This window comes from Cygnus olor, chromosome 5, assembly GCF_009769625.2.
Source record: "Cygnus olor isolate bCygOlo1 chromosome 5, bCygOlo1.pri.v2, whole genome shotgun sequence".
Classification (NCBI taxonomy): domain Eukaryota; kingdom Metazoa; phylum Chordata; class Aves; order Anseriformes; family Anatidae; genus Cygnus; species Cygnus olor.
The window spans coordinates 13274515-13294483 of record NC_049173.1 but is presented as its reverse complement, the minus strand read 5'-3'; the positions used below and the strand labels follow the sequence as shown (position 1 = coordinate 13294483).

Sequence of the window (19969 nt, the reverse complement as noted above, 5' to 3'; positions counted from 1 at the left end):
ACAGGTAAGTTGGCATGTTCCTCTGTGACCCTGGTAAGTGAAGTAGGCATGCTCTGGAAAACTCAGTTTCTTAGATTTACCCAGAAGCCTCTATACCTCATAAATGCTTTTTATTCATGCTATTTTAATCACTTAACAGAATTAAAGCTCTTGCTATCTTTATTATTCTTATTTTTATCTTAATTATGTCACCCCCCACAGCACCTCCAAATGACAGTCATGTTTCACATGTACAGCTTAAGCTATCCAGTTCAACAGACACCGTAAATATTAGTTTCCACTACATGTTGGTAAAGCTTCTTAAAAAATAAAGTTATAAAAAAAATCCCCAACCCCAAAAAACAAACCTCCTGCAACACGGACTGATTTTCTTAAAAAACAACAAATTACCGTACTAATCTCAGACTGCGTGTGCCAGTTGGCTAAATTAGCTGCTCATAATGACTATTCCTTTGTAACTTAAAATCTGCATATTTATTTCACTTTCTTCTTCATTAAGTATATTAGTATCAAATCCTACATTTAACATTTCAATAACAATGGAGTTTTCCCACCAATGAAGCATTTCCAAGGCCCCACAATTCACTAAAAAAAAAAAAAATTAAGAGAGACCAACCTGTAGTCATCGTAAGTGAAAGAATCCTTTAAGGGCAGTTTGCTGGCATTGGGATGGGTCTGGGAAATGCAAGTTTCAGAAAAGGTGAAAAGAGAAAGAAAACAGAAATCAGAAATCAGTCAGCAGAATTTCATTATTTAGCTGCCTAACAGATCCTAACAAGAGCCAAATGAAGCAGGAGGCGTCCAGCCGCGCTACAGAGGGATCATCATGCTATTATGCTCTCATACATCACTGTCAACTTAATTTGTTGTGCCCAGCAGCCGCCATAAATCTGTTTCTTCATATTTCAAGACTGGAACCCACAGACATCGTACAAAAATAAAAAAATTTAAGGTGGACTGAGTATGCAAAGGTAAAACAGCTCTTGGTGAAAAGGCAGGGGAAAGAAATCACACTAAGCGCATATTTAGGTTTCACCAACTCTCACAATTTCCCCTGTGCTAGGATTTTGGGAATGTGGTCACAAATGCAAGAAAGAAAAAATTAGACAAAATTTGCATTTCTTCCCCTATACCTCTGAATGTTTTATTCAGTAAGAGTTGCGCTACACCTCAGAAATCAAACATTAAAAAATTTGAATAGCTTTAGTGAGAAACAGATTAGATCAGATTAGAACAGATTACCTACATCAACCCATCTACATGTACTCCGCTCTGAAAGTGGAGCAATCGCACTCGAGAAAGCATATTGTAGTTGTCATTAACATGCAAAATATCTAGATTGGAGAAGGCTTTAAGAAGCTGTAATGCCTGTTACTTTTCTGACAAATAACTTATTTAAAGTTTCGCAAATACAGGTAGCTTTAAGCCCACATGTGCACGCTTTAGAACTTTGTCCCAGGTCACAAAATGGAAAACCATGATCGCATAAATTTTAATCTCCAGGTCCAATTAGGTCTCTCAGACAAATTGAAGTAAATGATCAAACGGTTATTTCAAAAGATACAAATGATTTTTTTGCATAGCTCTGTCTTTGTGACACTCCTAATGCACGAAGCTCCGTGCAGTATGCAGTTTTTTCCTCGCGAGGCATTAGCATCCCAAGTGCGTGGTAATTTATCATCTCTCGCTGTAATGTACTTGCTGGCACCGTGCGCAGGACAGTAGGGGATGAGGTAAAAGTGGCTCAAAACCGTAAATCAATTAGAAAACAAAAGCTCGCGCCCAGCGCGCAATTTTAGGCAAATTATACGTGACAAAAGGCTGCCAGCGGGGCGGCAGGTCCCAGGTGCCCGCTCCCCCTCAAGCCCTCGGGTTAACCCTTCGGATGAGACCCGCAGGAGCTCCGCAGCAGCGGCTGCCGGCCCGCCGCTCGCTATTTTATTATTCTTTTTAAAGCCCTCGCGTTTGCGCGAGCCCTGGAGGCGGCGGCAGAAACCTCCCGGGCTCGGGGCGAGCACGGCCCCTGGGCCTGCCAGGGAAGGTTGACCCTGATCCCGCGGCCGGCCACACGCGGCGGCCCCGCGCCGCCCCGTTCGGCTTGGGGCCGGCAGCGCGGGCTGCCCCTGCCACCTGCCGGCCGAATGGCGGAACGGCGCCGGGCCGCTGAGGGAGGGCAGGCCGCAGACACAGCGCAAGTCAGCGCCAGCGGGCGCTCGGGGCTCGCTGCCGTGCTCCGATACTCTCGGCGTAAAGTCGGTGCCGCCATACTCCGAATTTTGGAGGTCTTAGCGTAAAGTCGGTGCCGCCTTGAGTTTAAAATGGGGGTTTTAAGGAGGTCCCAGGTACGCGGAGGGACCCTCCTCTCTGCCCGCTGCCGCTCTCCTCCCTCTTCCTGAACAAGAACTTTCAACAAAACAAAATCCTTTCGGGAGCACCAGCATCACGATGGTCACAACGTGCTGAAAGTACAAAGGCACTAACTACAGACTGACCGCAAAGGGCTCAACGGTGCAACAGTGATTTTTACTTCAAAGCCCTGCAGCCAAACGCAAGGCACACGCGCAGCTCCTGGTCATGCTGCACAGGGAGCACCGGCCAACACGCTCAACCCTGACTTGGAGCAAATACCGAGTCATCTCCAAGGCAAAACTGGTATTAGATCTAATTGAATGATTTTTCTGTTCAAGACATCTCACGACTGCACACTGCGCCGAGGTTAATCGCTCACTTGACATAAGGAGTCCCTCTGTAACGAGCCGACTGTAACGACGCAGCCCACGGGCACCCGTTTTGGGTGCCACCAAATGCTCTGCATCCCTCCCCACTTGTAAATCCATGAAACTCAGGGACTGCCCATATATTGGGACACTCCAGACAATTCGTAAAAAAACACTAGTAAATTATGATAAGGGATAAAATCTATGGTCTTATAATAAAAAGCACAAGGCAGAATAAAACCCTGATGTACATAATTACTGTATTTATAACATTCTGTGGTACAATATACTAGCAGCTATTTAAAAGTTAAGATGCTCTAAGATCAGCATATTTGATCACGTTAGATTTCTGACTTGGACTATGTTAGTACATAACTTAAAAACCCTATAGATTACAAGAATCTGAAGACACACAAAAAAGAACAATATTCTGATTAAAAAATTGATTTAGTATGCAGCTTCTCTTTATAGTCCCTTGGTAAAAATGAAATCTCCCTAACAAACACTTAATAAAACCTGTCAATATATCTAGAAAGAAAAATGACACAAATGCATTAAGTATTAAATACCCTTGAAAAAAGTCACATATTCCATGAATTTTTGATGTACTATCTTGACATTAATGTAAAACCTTGATATTTATAATTGACAGATATTTAATAAAGTATAGAAGATGTCTGCTGCATAGCATGCAAATTGCTCAGGCTGATCAAAAAAGATATAGATGTATTTAAACTAAACAAACACTTAATACATAAAAAATATCAGATCTAGCTTTTATAGGTTTATGTGGCTAGATCTCTACGTATTATCTATGAAATGTGACATTATCCACTACATGAACCCTAATTTTAACTTACTACGTCTGTATGAAGTAGTTTCAGAAAGTTGGGAGGGGAAAAGCTTTAAATAAAAAATGGGAACATGAAAATGTGAATATATTCATTTAGATGCAGGTCCTGACATTCTACTGAAAGAGTTATTATAAAGAACAAATACCATCTATTTAGTTACCCTTTCTGTGAAAATATTGTCAGAGCTGGCAATCAGGGTGATGACCACTGCAAAAACAAATAGTAGCATGCTGAATTTCATTTTCCTCCTGATGCTGCTATTCCTAAAAAAAATAAAAAATTTTTAAAAAAATTGCTTCTTCCCCTTCAGCATTCCAAGCCTTCTTTGAGACATTTGGAGGATATCTCAAAATAACCAGAAATATTAAAAAGTAACAGTGATTGCTGCCAGATTGTCTGCAGCCACTGTGGAAAGAGACAGACTGTTATTCTAGTCACCTAAAACACTATCAGACTAGAAGCCAGTTACGCAGTATGGCAACCGGATAAAGGGAGGAAAAAAAATCCCCAACAACAAGAAAAAAGACTTTTAAATATTTTCCTTTCTGGGAAGCAGTGATATCCAAGGGCCCACATCTCATGTTCAGTGTCGCAAAAGAAACTGCAACTCCTGATGCCCTCAGAGACGCCTTCACACTAATTATTTCTTCACCATGTTTTTGGATAAACTTTACAAGATTAATGATTCTCAAATCTCAACCTAGGTGCTAGGTCACTCCTCCACTTTTGAGGCGGCTTATTTTATTTGGACAGGATGAAGGAGTCGATGTGGAAAGGGTGGGTGCCTTTCGAGCTGAGAAGCTATCACTTCTACTATCCAGCTTACGAGGGCATTAGCCTCCTGTACAAGAATGAGCAGACTATTAGAGGCTACTACTCCTTACTCCATTCAGTCATGAAATGCCAGAGCTCATTTATCAGAGCTCCTAACCTCGACAAAGGCACTTCCATTAAAATAAGCTTAATATCTGCTTGTTTACCAAGTGATGCAAAGTACAAGTCTTATTACTGTAACATGCAATAAAATTTCTGGGTAAAAGTTAGAGTTTTTGTAGTGTTAAATTTGTGTTCATATGTACACTACTAGATGTGTTGGAAAGAATTAATGTATTTTGGTGTGATGTCATCTTGGCCAATGTATTCCTTTGTACTATTATTACCATTGTATCCCCCAAGTAAGAAAAAAATGAATTTCTGGATGTGATCAAAGGTAGTGTCGTGTTTTTTTTTTTTTTTTTTTGAAGAGACATCTTCTCTAAATTGAGATAAGCTGGCTATCTGAGTCACCTACTACTCCACTGTAATATGTAACTAAAAAAAGTCCTTGCTTAAACCACTTTGCGTCCCAGTTTTCTGCATTCTAACTCAATGCTATACACATGCTTCAGGTTGTGACAGACCCGTTTGTTGGTTTTGTGTGTTTGTAGATGCAGAGATGGCTGGATTTCTGTGAAGAATATTTCAAGTACTCACAAGTCCAAGGAAAAGTAGTGGGCAATCTCTGCATCAATATTACTAAATCAGATTTCAATATTCTCAAAAACCTCTTGTGTACTGCTGAAGTAGAGACAGCTCCATTTGTATCTTGGGAAAGCATCATACCAAGTGTTGGGATTATATTGAGGCATCACTCCCCACCTCTGCAACCCCAACCCCCAAAACACCAAGGGTACTTGAAACAAATTTAAAGCCAAAACCAGCTTAAGCTTCCACCTTGTTAACTTCCATTCCTTTGAACATGAAGCCCAAGGGTTTGTTCCTTTTGACCAAACAATTTTTTTCCTCCCCCTCTTTGCAGATTCCCCCCTCTTTCCAATGTACTCATTAGCATGGGGAGATTTCGTTATGAGTCTTGTTGGATGCTACTTGATGGTTTCAGGCCAATGTGTAGGTGTATGAAAACACAAACACACCACACACACACTTTCAAGGCCAGAAGCAGGAAGATCTGTCAGTGTTTGCTGGTAACTGTCCCTTTCCTAGCTCTGGAAATCCTTTGAAGCAGCAGCCTTGAAGAGAAACTCCTCTCTGTGGAGCCGCTGAGGCTTTAACTGCCCTAAAGCAAAGTAAAATAAAGAATTCAGAATGGAGGATCCTAGTGATCTACAGGGACACAAGAATTCTCTTTTTCCATTGGACATACGCTGCCTAACCTAACGAAGGAAAGCCAGTTCACCATACAGGACAGGAGAAATAAAACAAAGATTTTACTTTGTAATAACATCTTATAACTTCAGAGGTATGCTTTGGAATTTTCAAACAGTGTGATTCATTAGGCACAAGGAATTACATCCACAAATGTATGTTGCTACATGAGTTTTCTAATGGAAGAAAGATCATCCTGCTTTGCAAAACCTAATCTTAAAATTAAAGATGTGCTGCAGAATTGAAACTTATTAAATCTAAATAACATTCTTGCTTATTCTTTATGTCAGCAATTTTTATTTACTTTCCGCCAATATACACAAGAAAGCACTGTTCCACACTATTATGGGATTCGTGTAGCGGAAGCAGACTGGAATGGCTCCTCCTGGTGCAATGGAATTTAACTGCACAATCCATTTTTTTGTACCTTCTACCTGCAAAAATTGTATTTAGTCAATGAGACCGCAGTGGCATAACAGACAGCTTATATCACAGCATAAGCTCCTAACACCAGGGGCTGAAGGACTGACAGTCCACCCCGTATGCAAAGTGGGCATTACCTTTTGGCTGATGGAGTATGCAGTAAGCATCTTCAACCAACTGCAAACCAGTATCCTGCCCACAAACCTGTGTCACCTCCTTTATTAAATAGAGGAGGGAAAGTGACTCACTTTAACGTGCACTTCTTGATCACTCCATTTACAGGATATTTCTTTATGCAGAATTTTAAAATATTCCTTTCCCCCAGAAAAGAGGCCGCTCAGATACGACACAATCTAGTGACCGAGTTTTCTGTACCTTTTCCTGTCCTCACAAAATCATTTAGAGCTGAACGCAGCCCCACTAGCGGCTGAAGGAATGAAGGAGGAGAAGACGACGGCTGAGACTGGATGTGTTTTGCAATGAGGAAGCCCCCTAGCTGCTGCCCTGTCCCTGTTCACATAACAGAAGGATGCACCAGGTCCGTGTCTCCTTTGGTTCATCTCCTCATGAAATACTATTCCAGTGTTCATGCTGAGCCTCAGATTGAGGGATTTTGTCAGTGGTTCTTCATGCAACTACAGTAAGACAGCTACAGACCTTTGTGAGCAAACCCTTTACTCTGCCTGCATACTGGGACATATCGTTTACTCTTTAGGTTCCTCCTGAGGTCCAAGGTTTACTTTACTACTTCTCTTCAGTGCAACATGATGCTTCATGCACAAATTCATCACAAAACTCCACTATTAATTCAGGGAATCACAAACCACGAATACAGTGCTGTATGGAAAGCCTGAAATGAGCTTTAAGAAGACAGGGACAATACTTCCTATTCACAACTGCTCCCCTTCCAAAGAGTTTCCTAACAAGCATTAATATCACGCAATACAGCCAATGCTCTGTTCCATGTGAATCAACTCCTCAAGTTCACAGACAAATCCTACTGGATGCCACTTGGATCATGATGATCATCTTATAACTGAGGTACTGTACCGCAGGAGTGACACTGCACATGGGGCAGGGTAAGTCCTGCAGCCAGATGTACGGGGACTGCGGTGCACACATGGAAAGCTAAAAACTTATCACTTCCTCTTCAACTCACATTCAAGTGATCGTACAAGAAAATAAACTTTAGCTTACTTAGCAACATATCAATCTCCTACTGTGTGGAGTATTAGCACTGAGTCTGACTGAAGAGGATAATCCACTTTGTAATTTAGTTAAATTACTAATTTTAAGAAAGATAAGTCCCCTGTATAATTTTGCAGTGCTTAAAGAATACATCCTTTGAGTATTCCATTATAAGAAACATCAGCTTGTTATCATATTTTAAATTTATGGAACATTTGTAACTGCTGTTATATCAGGAAAAATATTAAATCTGCACAATAAGTACAAACTTTATATGAGAAAGTATACTTCTAAGTGTGTGATGATCTCTTGGTGTCTACTGAGGCACTCACATCCACAAAAGACACAGACAACATCTCTGGGGATAAACTCAACTGCCCCAGAAAGTGCAACTGAGTTAAAAAATAAAAATAAAAGCAACTAATAGAAAAGCAAACAGACAAACCAAAAAAGCTCTCCATGCTATAGGCTGTAAAAACAGATGCTTATCTGCATTCTCAACCACGAGGGTGGTTGAGAACCCTATCTTCCAAAAAAAAAAAGAAAAAAGAATAAAGCCTTTAAAGACCATAAGACTAACAAGAGAATGTATTATTCCTCCCAAATGTGGTTTAAACTGTGCAGAAACAAATTTTACTTAGTGCTGGCATACACACTTTGAAGTACATCTCTCTTTCTCTAGAGGAAAGAGGGCATTTAGGCTAGTGTAAATGAATGCAAACCATTCAGAATATAAAATAAAATCTAATCAGGAGGTTTTAATTTAACAATGAATGTCCAAAGAAAGATGATATCCACCTCCAAAAATGAAAGATACGTTTTATCTTGTCTGTCCTTGTCCAAAATTTAACACATTCCAACTGTCAGAAATAACAGACACCAAGTAGGATGTGCCTGAATTTTGATCTAGGCCAGCATGGTCCAACTGGCACCCATGGGCTGAATCTGGACCACAGGATGCCTCCATATGGCCTGCCACCTTTTCCTCGGAGGAAATAGGGAACAGCTGTTAGAGGAGCAAATGCTGCCCAAACAGCCAAACACCTCCTCCTGTGTCCGGCTGGCTCCAAGCCCAGAGCTGTCGCCGTGTTCCAGTGGGAGGCAAGGAAGGAACGGGGGAAGAAGGAAGGAGACCTCCTACTCATACAAGGTCTTGAGCTCTTCATTTGTCTGACAGCGACACACACAAGCCAGCAAAGCCTGTAGCTGCTTCTCTGATGGAGAGGGGAGGCCACAGGAACGGTCCAACAAAGCCGTAGGAACTGCTGTCATTGCCATCATAGCCAGGGGTGAGATATACCAGAAATAAGAAAACAGGAAATTGGCCCATGTTTGTGAAGCCAAAACCACCTTACAGTAGATACACTAAGTGGTACAGTACAAGCATAGTCAATCTTCAGTTTGCTGCCAGCAAAACAGATTAATACAATATTTTGGCCCTTACAGAGAGGAAAAACACAGAAAGGCATAAATATATTCCATCATTAACTGTCTATTGATTTATTATTGATCAAGCAGAACAACTCAGCTGTTGAAATTTGGACAAAGCAAATATAAATAGCAACGCTATCTTACCTCTGTAACTGCCCACACAATGAAATTTTAAATCTCTCCTAAAGCTGACATTTATAGCAGACAAGTAAACAAAAGGGAAAGATATAGAATTCACAGGTGCCTTTCTTTTTTTTCCCTTTTCTATTGACACTGACACTACTTCTGAAAAAAGCTATTTGATTGGTATGACAATGAGTACAAATTAAGTGAGGGGAAAACCGGAGTTCTGAAGACCTACCTCCTCCATGATCAAAATTGTATTCTGCTTCCAAATACATTTACTTTTGACTGCACATTAGTCGAACTCTTTAGAAGTATTCAAATATTCTGTATCTATTATATCAATTTAAAGCTAAAAAACAACTTCCAAACATTTGAATAGAGAGTTCTAAAAGGCAATATACTTGCCTGCATTTAACTCAAACATTATTTAGCACAGGAAAGTTAAATGGTGGTATCTTGCTGGAAAAATATACCCTTATTGGAATAGTAGAGATTAGAAAGAATAAGGAGAAATAACGCAAGACTGGCATAAGTCATATTGAAAGTATCACAACTTTAGAAAACGGTGTCAAATTTAAGCTAGAGATGTGATATCTCGCCTAATATACCCGATATTGAAGAGCCAAATGTGATACCAGATTTAAAGATGCTAAAATATTATTTTGAGATCTAGAACTTACTACTTTAAAACCTCCTTACTAAAATAAATATTCCAGTGCCCAACAACTACTAACTAGATTTTGAAATTCAGTCACGCTAAATCAATTAGTCAAATTTTATATGAATAAGAAATCAAATTTAGTATCTGATCAAAAGGGATTGCAGTCTCATAGAGATTAAGTTCTGTCCACCAGTGCAAACAAACAGATCAAAATACCTCTGGATAGATTACTGCAAGGGGTTGCATTCACAATGGATCTACAATAACACTTGCACAAGCACTACCCAGGTGTCAATACATACTGGTCAGAAAACTGTTCCCGGTTAGCAAGTGCTCCTGTGAAACACTTGATACAATACAAGCTACAGATACTACCTAGCCCTATTACCAAACAGATTCTATTAAAAGAAAAAAAAGAGGTATGACTCACAGGGCACTTCCAGCTTCTTGAGTAACAGTCGCTTGACAGAGGCAAAGAAAGCATTTACAGGTATTTGCTCATTAACATTGTTAAGAAACTTAGAACTCAGTGAAAAAGAACTAAATTAGTTAAAATATTACTTAAGTGACTTCACTTTCTCCAATCAGTTTTATTCTATTTTTTTTTTTTATTAATTGACAATTCTTTATTCACTGATTTTTATACTACTTCTGTGCAAAGTTAAGTTGCGGAAAGCAGATCCTGTCTCTGGCATTTCTCATAAAGTTAACTTCAACTGCTAGGATGCACAGTATGCATGAAACGCATCTCAGTTTACAGGTTAGTAGGAAAACCTGCTTCCTAACTACATTATCATTTCTTTTAATCAAAATAGTTTAACAAGTTAAGAAGAGTGCATACAAAATTAAAACATGACTGAATTTATTCCATCCACAAGATGGAATCCTATGTCTCTTACCTCTGTTAGGTTATAAAACGGACAGTTATTTGCAAGCACCTGGACTTCAACACCGCTTCTCAATTTAGATATAGCTATTAAAAGACAAAGTTTTACAAATTCTTTACAAACAAATGCAAATTTTATATATCATATATTTGATATAAAGAAGTTTTAAAGAGGTTTTGTTACAAACTAAAGTGTTCTGTTATGGCTTAAGAGCAGTGGGTTTGAGCAATAGGGATTTCCAACATTCTTCCATTCACCCAAACTCTACCAGTTAGCTGAACGAGCTGTGTCCTTCAACTTGCCCAAGCTGAGCTTCAGAGTCTCAGGATGGTGGCAGTTGGAAGGTACCTCTGGAGGTCATCTGGTCCTACCCCCGCTGCTCAAGCAGAGCCACCTGGAGCAGGCTGCCCACGATAATGCCCAGGCAAGGAGGGAGATCCCACAACCTCTCTGGGCAACCTGTGCCAATGGTCTGTCATCCTTCACAGTAAAAAGGTATTTCCTGATGTCCATGGGTATGTGATGTCCACATGCCCATTGCCTCTTGTCCTGCCTCTGGGCACCACTGAAAAGAGCCTGGCTCCCTCTTCTTCGCACCCTCCCTTCAAATATTTATACACATTGAAGACATCCCCTTGGACCTCTCCTCTAGGCTAAACAGTCCCAGCTCTCTCAGCCTTTCCTCACAGAAGAGATGATCCGATCCAGTTCCTTAATCACCATCACAGCCCTTCACCAGACTCTCTCCAGTAGCTCCATCTCTGTTGTACTGGGGAGCCCAGAACCAGACACAGCACTGCAGATGTGGCCTCACCAGCACTGAGTGGAAAGATCGCCTTCCTCAATCTGCTGGAAACACCCCTCCTAGGGCAGCCCTGGACACCGTTAGACCTCTGCGGCAGAGAAATTGCTGGCTCGTGTTAAACTTGGCCGCCGGCACGTTCATGTATTGCTCATGAAGCTCCTGTCAGCCCATTCCTCCAGCCTGTTAAAGTCCCTTGGAATGGCAGCACAACCCCCTGGTGTTCCAGCCACCCCTCCCAGCTGTGGATGATCAGCAAACCTGCTGAGGGTGCGCTGTGCCCATCTGGCTGGCGGCCAGTCGCTGGCAGGCTTCCCCAGGGCTCAGGTCGAGGGCTGGCTCTGTTCAGCATTTTTATCAGTGATCTGGATGCAGGAGTTCAATATATCCTTATCAAGTCTGATGATGATGCTGAACTGGGAGGTGCTGCTGACTCCCTGGAGGGATGAGAGGCCTTGCGGTGGGAAGATAGATGGGAGCACCGGCCGATTAACAACGCCATGAAGTTAATTCACCAGAGGAAAATGCCAGGTGCTGCACCTGGACAGAGCAGTGCCCAGGCCCAGGCTGGGGACCAGCTCAGCAGAAAGGGACCTGGGGGTGCTGGTGGGCAGCAGGCTCGGCACAAGCCAGCAGCGTGCCCTGACAGCTGAGGGGGCAACCTGCAATTTTGCATTAAACCCAGCATAGACAGCTGCTCCAAGGAGGTGATTCTCCTGCTATATTCAGATATCATGGTGGTTGAAGGCCCCCATGAGGGCCAGGCCCTGCAAACATGAGGCTACTTCTGTGGAGAGTCTGATCTGTAGGTCTCATCCCTTTCCTTCTCCTGATCAGATAGTCTGTAGCAGACACCCACTACAATTTTACCCGTATCGGTTTGAAAGAGACAGCTAGCTTGTTAGTGCCCTTCAGAAAAAACCTGCAGACCCCAGTGGTCCAGAGACCACAGGCTAAAAATGTCTAAATTACTGTTTAAACTGCCATCCTTAACAGTCCCGCAAAACTGACCCTCTAGTCCAGGGCATGAATGGCAACTACACATGAATACTACCTCCATACAGCTGGCTACCACAGCAGAAGTCATGCTAGTTAAGGGCTCTGCCAATTTCAGACTTACCATATTAACACTTAAGGCATATTAAAAGTTCACTGAAATTATCATAAAGTTGTCTTACTACACCCATAGTGTCCCAAACGATTAAATAGTACTCTGGCACTTCCACCTGCTCTAAGAACACTCCCTCCCTTGATGTCTTGTTTTGATTTACAGAAATTTCTCTTTGGTAGACTACAAACAGGCACCCAGGTGCAGCTGCAAGAAAGTCAAACAGGAAAACCACCACATATTCTTTTTAAAAAGGTTCAAACTTCATTTATTTTCTTTAGGAATATAATCTCACTGTGAATGTCTGTAAACTATATGGCTCCCTCTTGTGCTTACTATACCACATTTCAGTGTACAAATTTTTTTTTTAACATTAAGCCACAAACATTTGAGCTCTGTTCACCTTTCAGTATGCATGCAATGCCTATAAATGTTAATGGAAGTCACACATACAACTTGCAAGGGAAAATAAAACCCTGCAGTTTACAAAACTTTTTTTCTTTGGAACAAACTACAAGAACAGCTTAAAACTACAAGTCTTCTATGATGAAAGTACTCTTTTGACCACTCACTGTATTTTGATAGCAATGCAGAGGCCAAACACACCTTTAAAGTACATCTGCAAGAACTTTTAACTTTTTTAGTTATCAAATTAACATACATTAAGAAAGGTGTCAGTGTGGTTTATACATCCTGGCTAACATGCTCAAGGGTTTATTTTTGTCTACTCAACATCACACCTGTTTCTGCTTATCAAACCAGACTACAGTTTAGCTTGCAACAGCTGTGAAATGTGTAAATCTGCCCATTCTTCACGTGTATCTGGACTACTCACTTTGAGAAAGAGAACTACAGTGTTTTGAGAAAGCCACCATTACACAGAAACTAGTGAAATAAAACAGACCAGCACTTGTCAAACAATGTTTAAATCTGCACATGTATCAGAGGCAAAATGATTGTAGTAACAGTCTAGAGATCCTACATGGAAAGAAAATGAAGCATTTGAATAAATGATTTTTAACCCTTTTATTACCCAGTCATTAGAAACATTTTGCAGAATAAAAGCACTGCAAAGTATTTAAAATATTTTAACTTCACAAAGTAATCCCTTTTTCAGTGTCCCCAAATATTAGAAAAACACCTTTTGTTTTAAGGTTCTACTTGTTTTACTTCCTGCCACAGAAGAGCTCTCAAGAAAGCAAATATAAGACTTCTGTAATGCAAAAAAGGGTGTCTGTAAACGTTAAAAAATATTAGTCTGCATACCTGAAGCAGAATCAAAATCCTGGTTACATGAGTCAGCTTTCATTAAAATGCTTATTCTAACGTAGTAGTAGCAGTGAATGAAATGATGGTACACAAAAATCTAACATTCGCTTTCATACCGCTTGCAGAGTACTCTGCCTTTCATAAGAAAACGGCTTTGCTTTGCCTTTTCATTTATACGATGATTTTTTTCCCCACCTCTTTTTCCATTTCCATATGCTCATGAATTTCCTAAAAACATTACCCTTAGTGTTAATATTTTGTAGGTCAAGTTTATTTATAAAATAACGAGTGCATGCAAGATGATACCAAAATTCATTCAATTTTTTTTCTGAATAATGAAAAATGATACTTTGTTTTAGGGAAAAAAGAGAGGCATTTTTTTCCTGTGCACTTTTTCTTCAGTGTTTGAAAACTTACAAGCTTTTATTTTTGAGAGCAGAAACAAAGATTGAAAAGTCTTAAAACTTCCATAGGTTTCATCAAAAGCATTATTAGCAAGTACCTAGTCCGTTCACTTGACACTCCTGGATCCACCTGAAGTTTATATCTTCCTAATGTGATATTTACTGAATACCAGTAAAAGAAACTTTCATCTGAAACGAGTTACCTAGCTAGCAGTGCTGAAGCATGGCACCAAACAACCAGAACACACCTAAAATTTACCTAGCCCTTATTACCACTCATTTTCCAAAGAACAGGTAAATAAAGCAAATTATACCCATCTGATCTCTGTTCGTACTGACGTTCAGTGTGAAACAATAGCTACGTTATACAAGGAATAAAAGTATTTGTCAAGAGACAAAAATATCTGGTCTAGATTTTTGGACCACAAGCAAATGTTTCACACTTCACACTGTACGTTTCACACTTCATACGAAAGACAACAATACAGAACTAAACACTTTCTTGGATGTACTAATATAAAGCTCAAAGAGAAGAGCACCATTTATTTAAACACTATTTCCACCAAGGTTTCCCATTGCTGCAGATCAAACTGAATTAAATCACCCTCAGCAACATCAGAATACAATAGCTTCAGTTGGGAGGGACCTAAAAAGATCTCATCCAACTGTCAAACTACTTTGGGGCTGACCCAAAGCTTAAATATTTCATGAAGACTGTTATCCAAATGCCTCAAATACGGACAGGCACAGGGCATCCACTACCTCCCTAGGAAGCCTGTTCTAGTGCCTAACTACCCACTTGGCGAAGAATTTTAACCTAATGTCTAGCCTGAACCTCCCCGGCACACCTTTGAGCTGCTCCCTTGTGTCCTGGCTCTAGACATCAGGGAGAAAAGATGAGCAGCTCCCTCTCAATTTCCCCTCCTCAGGAAGTTGTAGAGAGCAACGAGGTCATTCCTCAGCCTCCCTTTCTGCAAGTTTAACAAATTCAGTGTCCTCAGCCACTCTTCATAGGATGTAACCAGCTCTTTAACCAGCTCTGCTGCCCTCCTCTGGACACATTCAAGTATCTTAAAATCCTTCATGAGTTGTGAAGCCCAGAACTGAATGCAATATTCCAAGGGAGGTTGAACCAACGCTAAATACAGTGGGAGAATCACCTCTTTTGACAAGCTGGCTATGCTGTGTTTAACGCACCCCACAATACATTTTGCCTTCTTGGCTGCCAAGGCACACTGCTGAGAAATTGTCCTCCAGGAGGTACCATACCAGTTTCCATGTAATTTCTAATATAAAACAAAACAAGCTTTTAATACACCACACTCTTATTATCATGTTAAGCAAATCGCCGACACCGAGGCTCTAAAGATGGTCTACCCCTAAAGTCATCTCATGTACATTATTTTCTTTGCTCAAATCTTTTTTCTAATTATTTTTCTTTTCTTACTCTAACATTCTACAGCATGGCCTTTGATGCTGAATATGAATTATTTAGTGAGACATTACTTTGATGACAGTAGCTTATGTTTTATACAAATGCTTTTTGATTAGCTTTAGGAGACAATAAGAGAAATAGCATGTATTTGCTGTTCTTAAACAGATTTTCTGTGACAAAGCTTTCAAGGACAGAAAATGTTTTGTCAAACATTTAAGCTGCTTTTCACTTAATAGACATCACTTGCTTCAACTGATGTTACACTACTGCATTCTGTAAACATTCTTCTGTTCTGCTTGCATCACTTCAGTATCAGTTTAAATGTATTCATCGATCATTGGGAAGAGGTTCTGAAATACTGGACAGTCAAAAATCCAGGGTATCATCCCAGATCTCATTTCTCTGCAAAACTGTATTTCGGCTTTTCTTAATTAACATTGTAACTGCACAACCTCTCACACTGACTAATGCTGCTAGTAGTGTCATGAAACTGATGGAACTAGTCATAGCAATAGTGTAGTTACCTGAATAAGTTTTACAAGAGCATGAATATCAGTTAGAAGAATTAGAGAATGTTACACAATATTATGTTGGCAGTGCTTTAAAAACAGTAGAACTATTCAGGGGTAAAGAGATATAAAAATATACAAGAAAAAAGAAAATTCAGTAGTTCTATTTGTTCAGACAATACAATTTGAGAAAAAAAGCAAAGAACTGAACGATCAAGTGTGGCCTGGCAGCCTAGAATAGCACACAGCAAAAAAGGACAGTTGTCTAAGTTACCCTTCCCTGTGAAACTTGGAAGAAATATTTTTCCTTCCTGGTAGAAAGCTACTGTTCCTACCATACTCCTTGCCTCAAAACAGAGAATCTTACTTGGTGTTTACCCACTATATCAATGACTTTAGGTTCTGAAAGGTGTTCCTTCATTCCTCATGCCCTCACAATACTTGGTAACTTGAGACTGTGTTTGAAACATTAAGCGGAATAACATAACTTTTGTTGACTTTAAGAAGTTAATATTAAAGTTTCAGAACTCTGATAATATTAAGGGAGAAAAGAATTGCTCTGTCTTCTGACCTCTCCTATGGCCAAAATAGTTGTATCTAGACCACCCACTTGTGGAAATTCAGCACATGGTTACATATTTTTCATATAAATTGTGCCACAAAAAGCTTTGGAGGGTTGGGCATTGAGCACAGCCTTGACAACAACACATCACCATTTACGTAACCTACAACATCGATTATGTCTATACATAAGTCAGCGTAACAGTTCTCTCTTAGAAATTCGATTTAAATCATTACTTCAGAGAATGATGAAAAGTTCACCTGTCTCAAGACTCCCCATACTCAAATTGTTATCAGGTGAATTTATGTACTTAAAAGCAATCAAAATAATTGTATTAACTAGAGGAGAAAGCAACAGTTAAGCTACGTTCATTGAAAATACAACATATGCAGTGTTCTTTTCTACATCAATTAACAATTATAATTTTGCTTTGTTTACTGAAAACTATTTTTTTCAAGAAGTCAAAGAAATGTAAGTTGTACAAGATCTCTGGAGGTCACCTATCCCAATTTCCCCACAGGCAAATTTCTGGAGTCTGGCTACTGGTAGGAAAAACTACAAAGAATAATTGAACCACCCTCCATCACCCTTTCCCCAGCTCCCTCACTGTCTTCATAACAGATAAAGGGCTTAAGTAAGTGACATCTTAGTAGCCCTCCTCTGCACTTGCTCCACTTTGTCAACATCTCTTGTACTGGTTGGCCCCAAAATGTACAGTATTCCAGGTAAAGCCTCACCAATGCCAAACAAAGGGCAGTAATCACTTCTTTCAACCAGCTAAATACATTCTTTTATATTCATAAGCCTACTGAACTGTGAAATTTTAACAGCAGTTCAAAAATGCAGCAGGAAATTGCTTTAATGATTCAAACCTTTAAAGAGCAATACAGTTTCTCTATTATTTAGCATCACTGTTTTCACACCTTCCTCAATAATCATCACGAGAACAACATATACTATACACTACATTTAAGATCCTTACCTGAATAACTTTGTAGAAATAGGCATACTGTCGAGCTGTATTTTTGTATTGACTAAAAACATCATGTATGGCCTGAGTTGACTGAAGATACTGTACTTCATCTTCTTCAAAATAGAGTGGAGTATCGTATTCATTGGGGAGAGTCTGGATGTACGGCAGCCAGAAAGAGTTGGGGTTGGCTCGCTCACAAAGTAAATGGAATGCCAATGTTATATTGCCCATAGCTTGAAGAATTCGATCTTGAGAATACAGGGAACCTGAATTAACCCAGAAAGGTGAGGTGCTAAATTAACAGCCCGTGGAAAGTACCACCCCAAATTCGGTTTAAATGAACATTGTGACAAGTAACATGTAAGAATTTTCAAATAAGAAAAAAAAAGGTTTTCAGGTTTCTAAAACATTTGGCAACCCACACTGTATTATGCTGCAAGTTATTAGTAAACGCCTCATACAATTATATGATTGAAGACATGAAGAAACTAGAGCAATACTCTGTGTCTGTGAACATCTCAACTCCCAGTATTCTAGAAATCACATAAGTACATTATACACTGAACATCGTACAAGCTGTGTGTTCAAAATAACACACATGCGTCTGGAAGATAGCTAGTGTGTTCAGCCAGCAGTAGAGGAAAATTAAATTCCTTCCACTGACACTTCAAGCTTCTAGGTATTCCAAACCTGATGGTGAGGATGATAAGCAAGTCTTGTGGTACAGCTGATCAACTAAGTAAGAGACTTGTATTAAATGATCCCATACATAATTTCTTGTTAAGAACTTCCTTAAGCTCTTACCTAATACTGAATTTTTAGCTGACTCAACTGTCATCAAGAGTTTTCTAGGAACCCACAGAAACAACTCCTCAGCCTACAGAAAGAAAAAAAAGCATAGAGGGTCAGTTAGCATGTATATGATGTGCCAACCATCTTAAGCATACATTAACATTAAATTCCAGGGTTTTTCCTTTTTAAATCATAATTATTTTGAATCAAAATTCTTCCTTCTCTTCCACTGCAAGTTAAACAAATATCGTATTGTGGTAACCAAAGTGTCCAGATCTGCATTATAAAAAGCTTAAAACAAAGATACTTGTATTACAAAATAAAGTGTTTCGCTTTGGAGGTGCCAACGTGTAGATGGCCCACACAACCTCAGATCTACAACATGCATTATACTGCTAATAATTATTGATCAGATATTTTCTCCCAGTACAAGTATTTTCATATTGCCCCTTATGATTTTAGAAGAACTGTTCAGGATTTTGATTCTCATTAACTGGCAGTGCTAGCGTTATTAACTACATGCTACTAAAGCCCTAGAATGAATACAACATGCTCAATTTTTAACATTTTTTCTGCAGTAGCCAATTGCCTCTTTCCATCTCCTTTTTACAGATGGGAAACAGCTAACAGCTTTACATGCTTACCTATTAGCAAACCGTGTGCATCTATATTCTTTACCTAATGAGTGTAAGATACTCGGTACCGAGGTTTTATTTTGGTTTTGTTTTCCTCCAAATCCACTACAAATAAGTATCACAATACCTCTAGGAAGCAAAAAGACCAGCGCTTTAGAAGGCACTGGGACGTGGAAGAGGAGAGCTATAAAAATCAATGTGAGAGGGCTATATCAATGGGGTAAGAGTACTCTGGTGATTAGGTAAACATTATGGGCAAACAAGGAGATAAAAAGACCAATAAAATTCACAGTATTATTTAGTCAAAATAATACTCAATTTTATTTCTCAAGTACAGAGTTTAGAGTGTTTCAATTTCATCAACAAAGGGGGAAGGGAAGAAGATGAACATTTCATAGCTCTGCAGCTACATTCCAAACATTTTCTAATCTAGCCAAACGTTCACATGCTTACCTTTATCTCTCGTGTTGCTTTCAAACCAAACCCCTCCTCCTCAAAGTTAGCTATTTCAAAACCCTCCGTGGATGCTCCATTTTCAGTTGCCCATTTTATCAATTCAGGGAAATAGTCATCTCTTTTTCCATCAAAGACAATAGACAAACCTGTATACAAAATGTATTAAAGATGCAGAAATAAGAGGAGAAAGATTAAAAAAACAATATATAAGCACATGTAAACAGGTATGTGTTATCCTATAGCAGTTATCCTTTGAGGAAGCCGAGTGAGAACCGGTCTTTGTTAAGTATTACTTGATAGTAGACAAATGTCATACCCAGTCTTCATCAAATTAGATATTCTGCAAAATTGGCTTACCTTAAAAACACAACCATCTAAATAGAGCTATGATGAAATATGAAACACCCCTCCTCTTTCTCTTTTAAATAAGAAAATAACGAAAATATTTCTCAGCTAAATATTGATAATAAATGCAATCACCACAACATGGTAATACAGACACAAGAAGGAATTTAGGAGCATGTTGAAATTTCATTAACTGAGCCCTGGAAATGATAAGCAGATATCAAGCTCCTCTCACGCACAAGGCGCT

At 39.6% G+C, this 19969-nt stretch overlaps 1 protein-coding gene across 7 annotated transcripts in view; it reads right to left on the bottom strand.

Annotated features, from left to right (window-relative positions):
* SETD3 (SET domain containing 3, actin histidine methyltransferase) overlaps positions 1-19969 on the bottom strand; it is a 60361-nt gene that overhangs the window by 14892 nt on the left and 25500 nt on the right. For all 7 annotated transcript variants that reach the window (XM_040559944.1, XM_040559949.1, XM_040559947.1 and 4 more), the window contains 4 exons: positions 19375-19523; positions 18299-18371; positions 17504-17760; positions 617-675 (listed from right to left, as the gene is read on the bottom strand). In XM_040559944.1, the coding sequence (XP_040415878.1) occupies positions 617-675; positions 17504-17760; positions 18299-18371; positions 19375-19523 (538 nt within the window). The remainder of the gene's footprint in view (positions 1-616; positions 676-17503; positions 17761-18298; positions 18372-19374; positions 19524-19969) is intronic.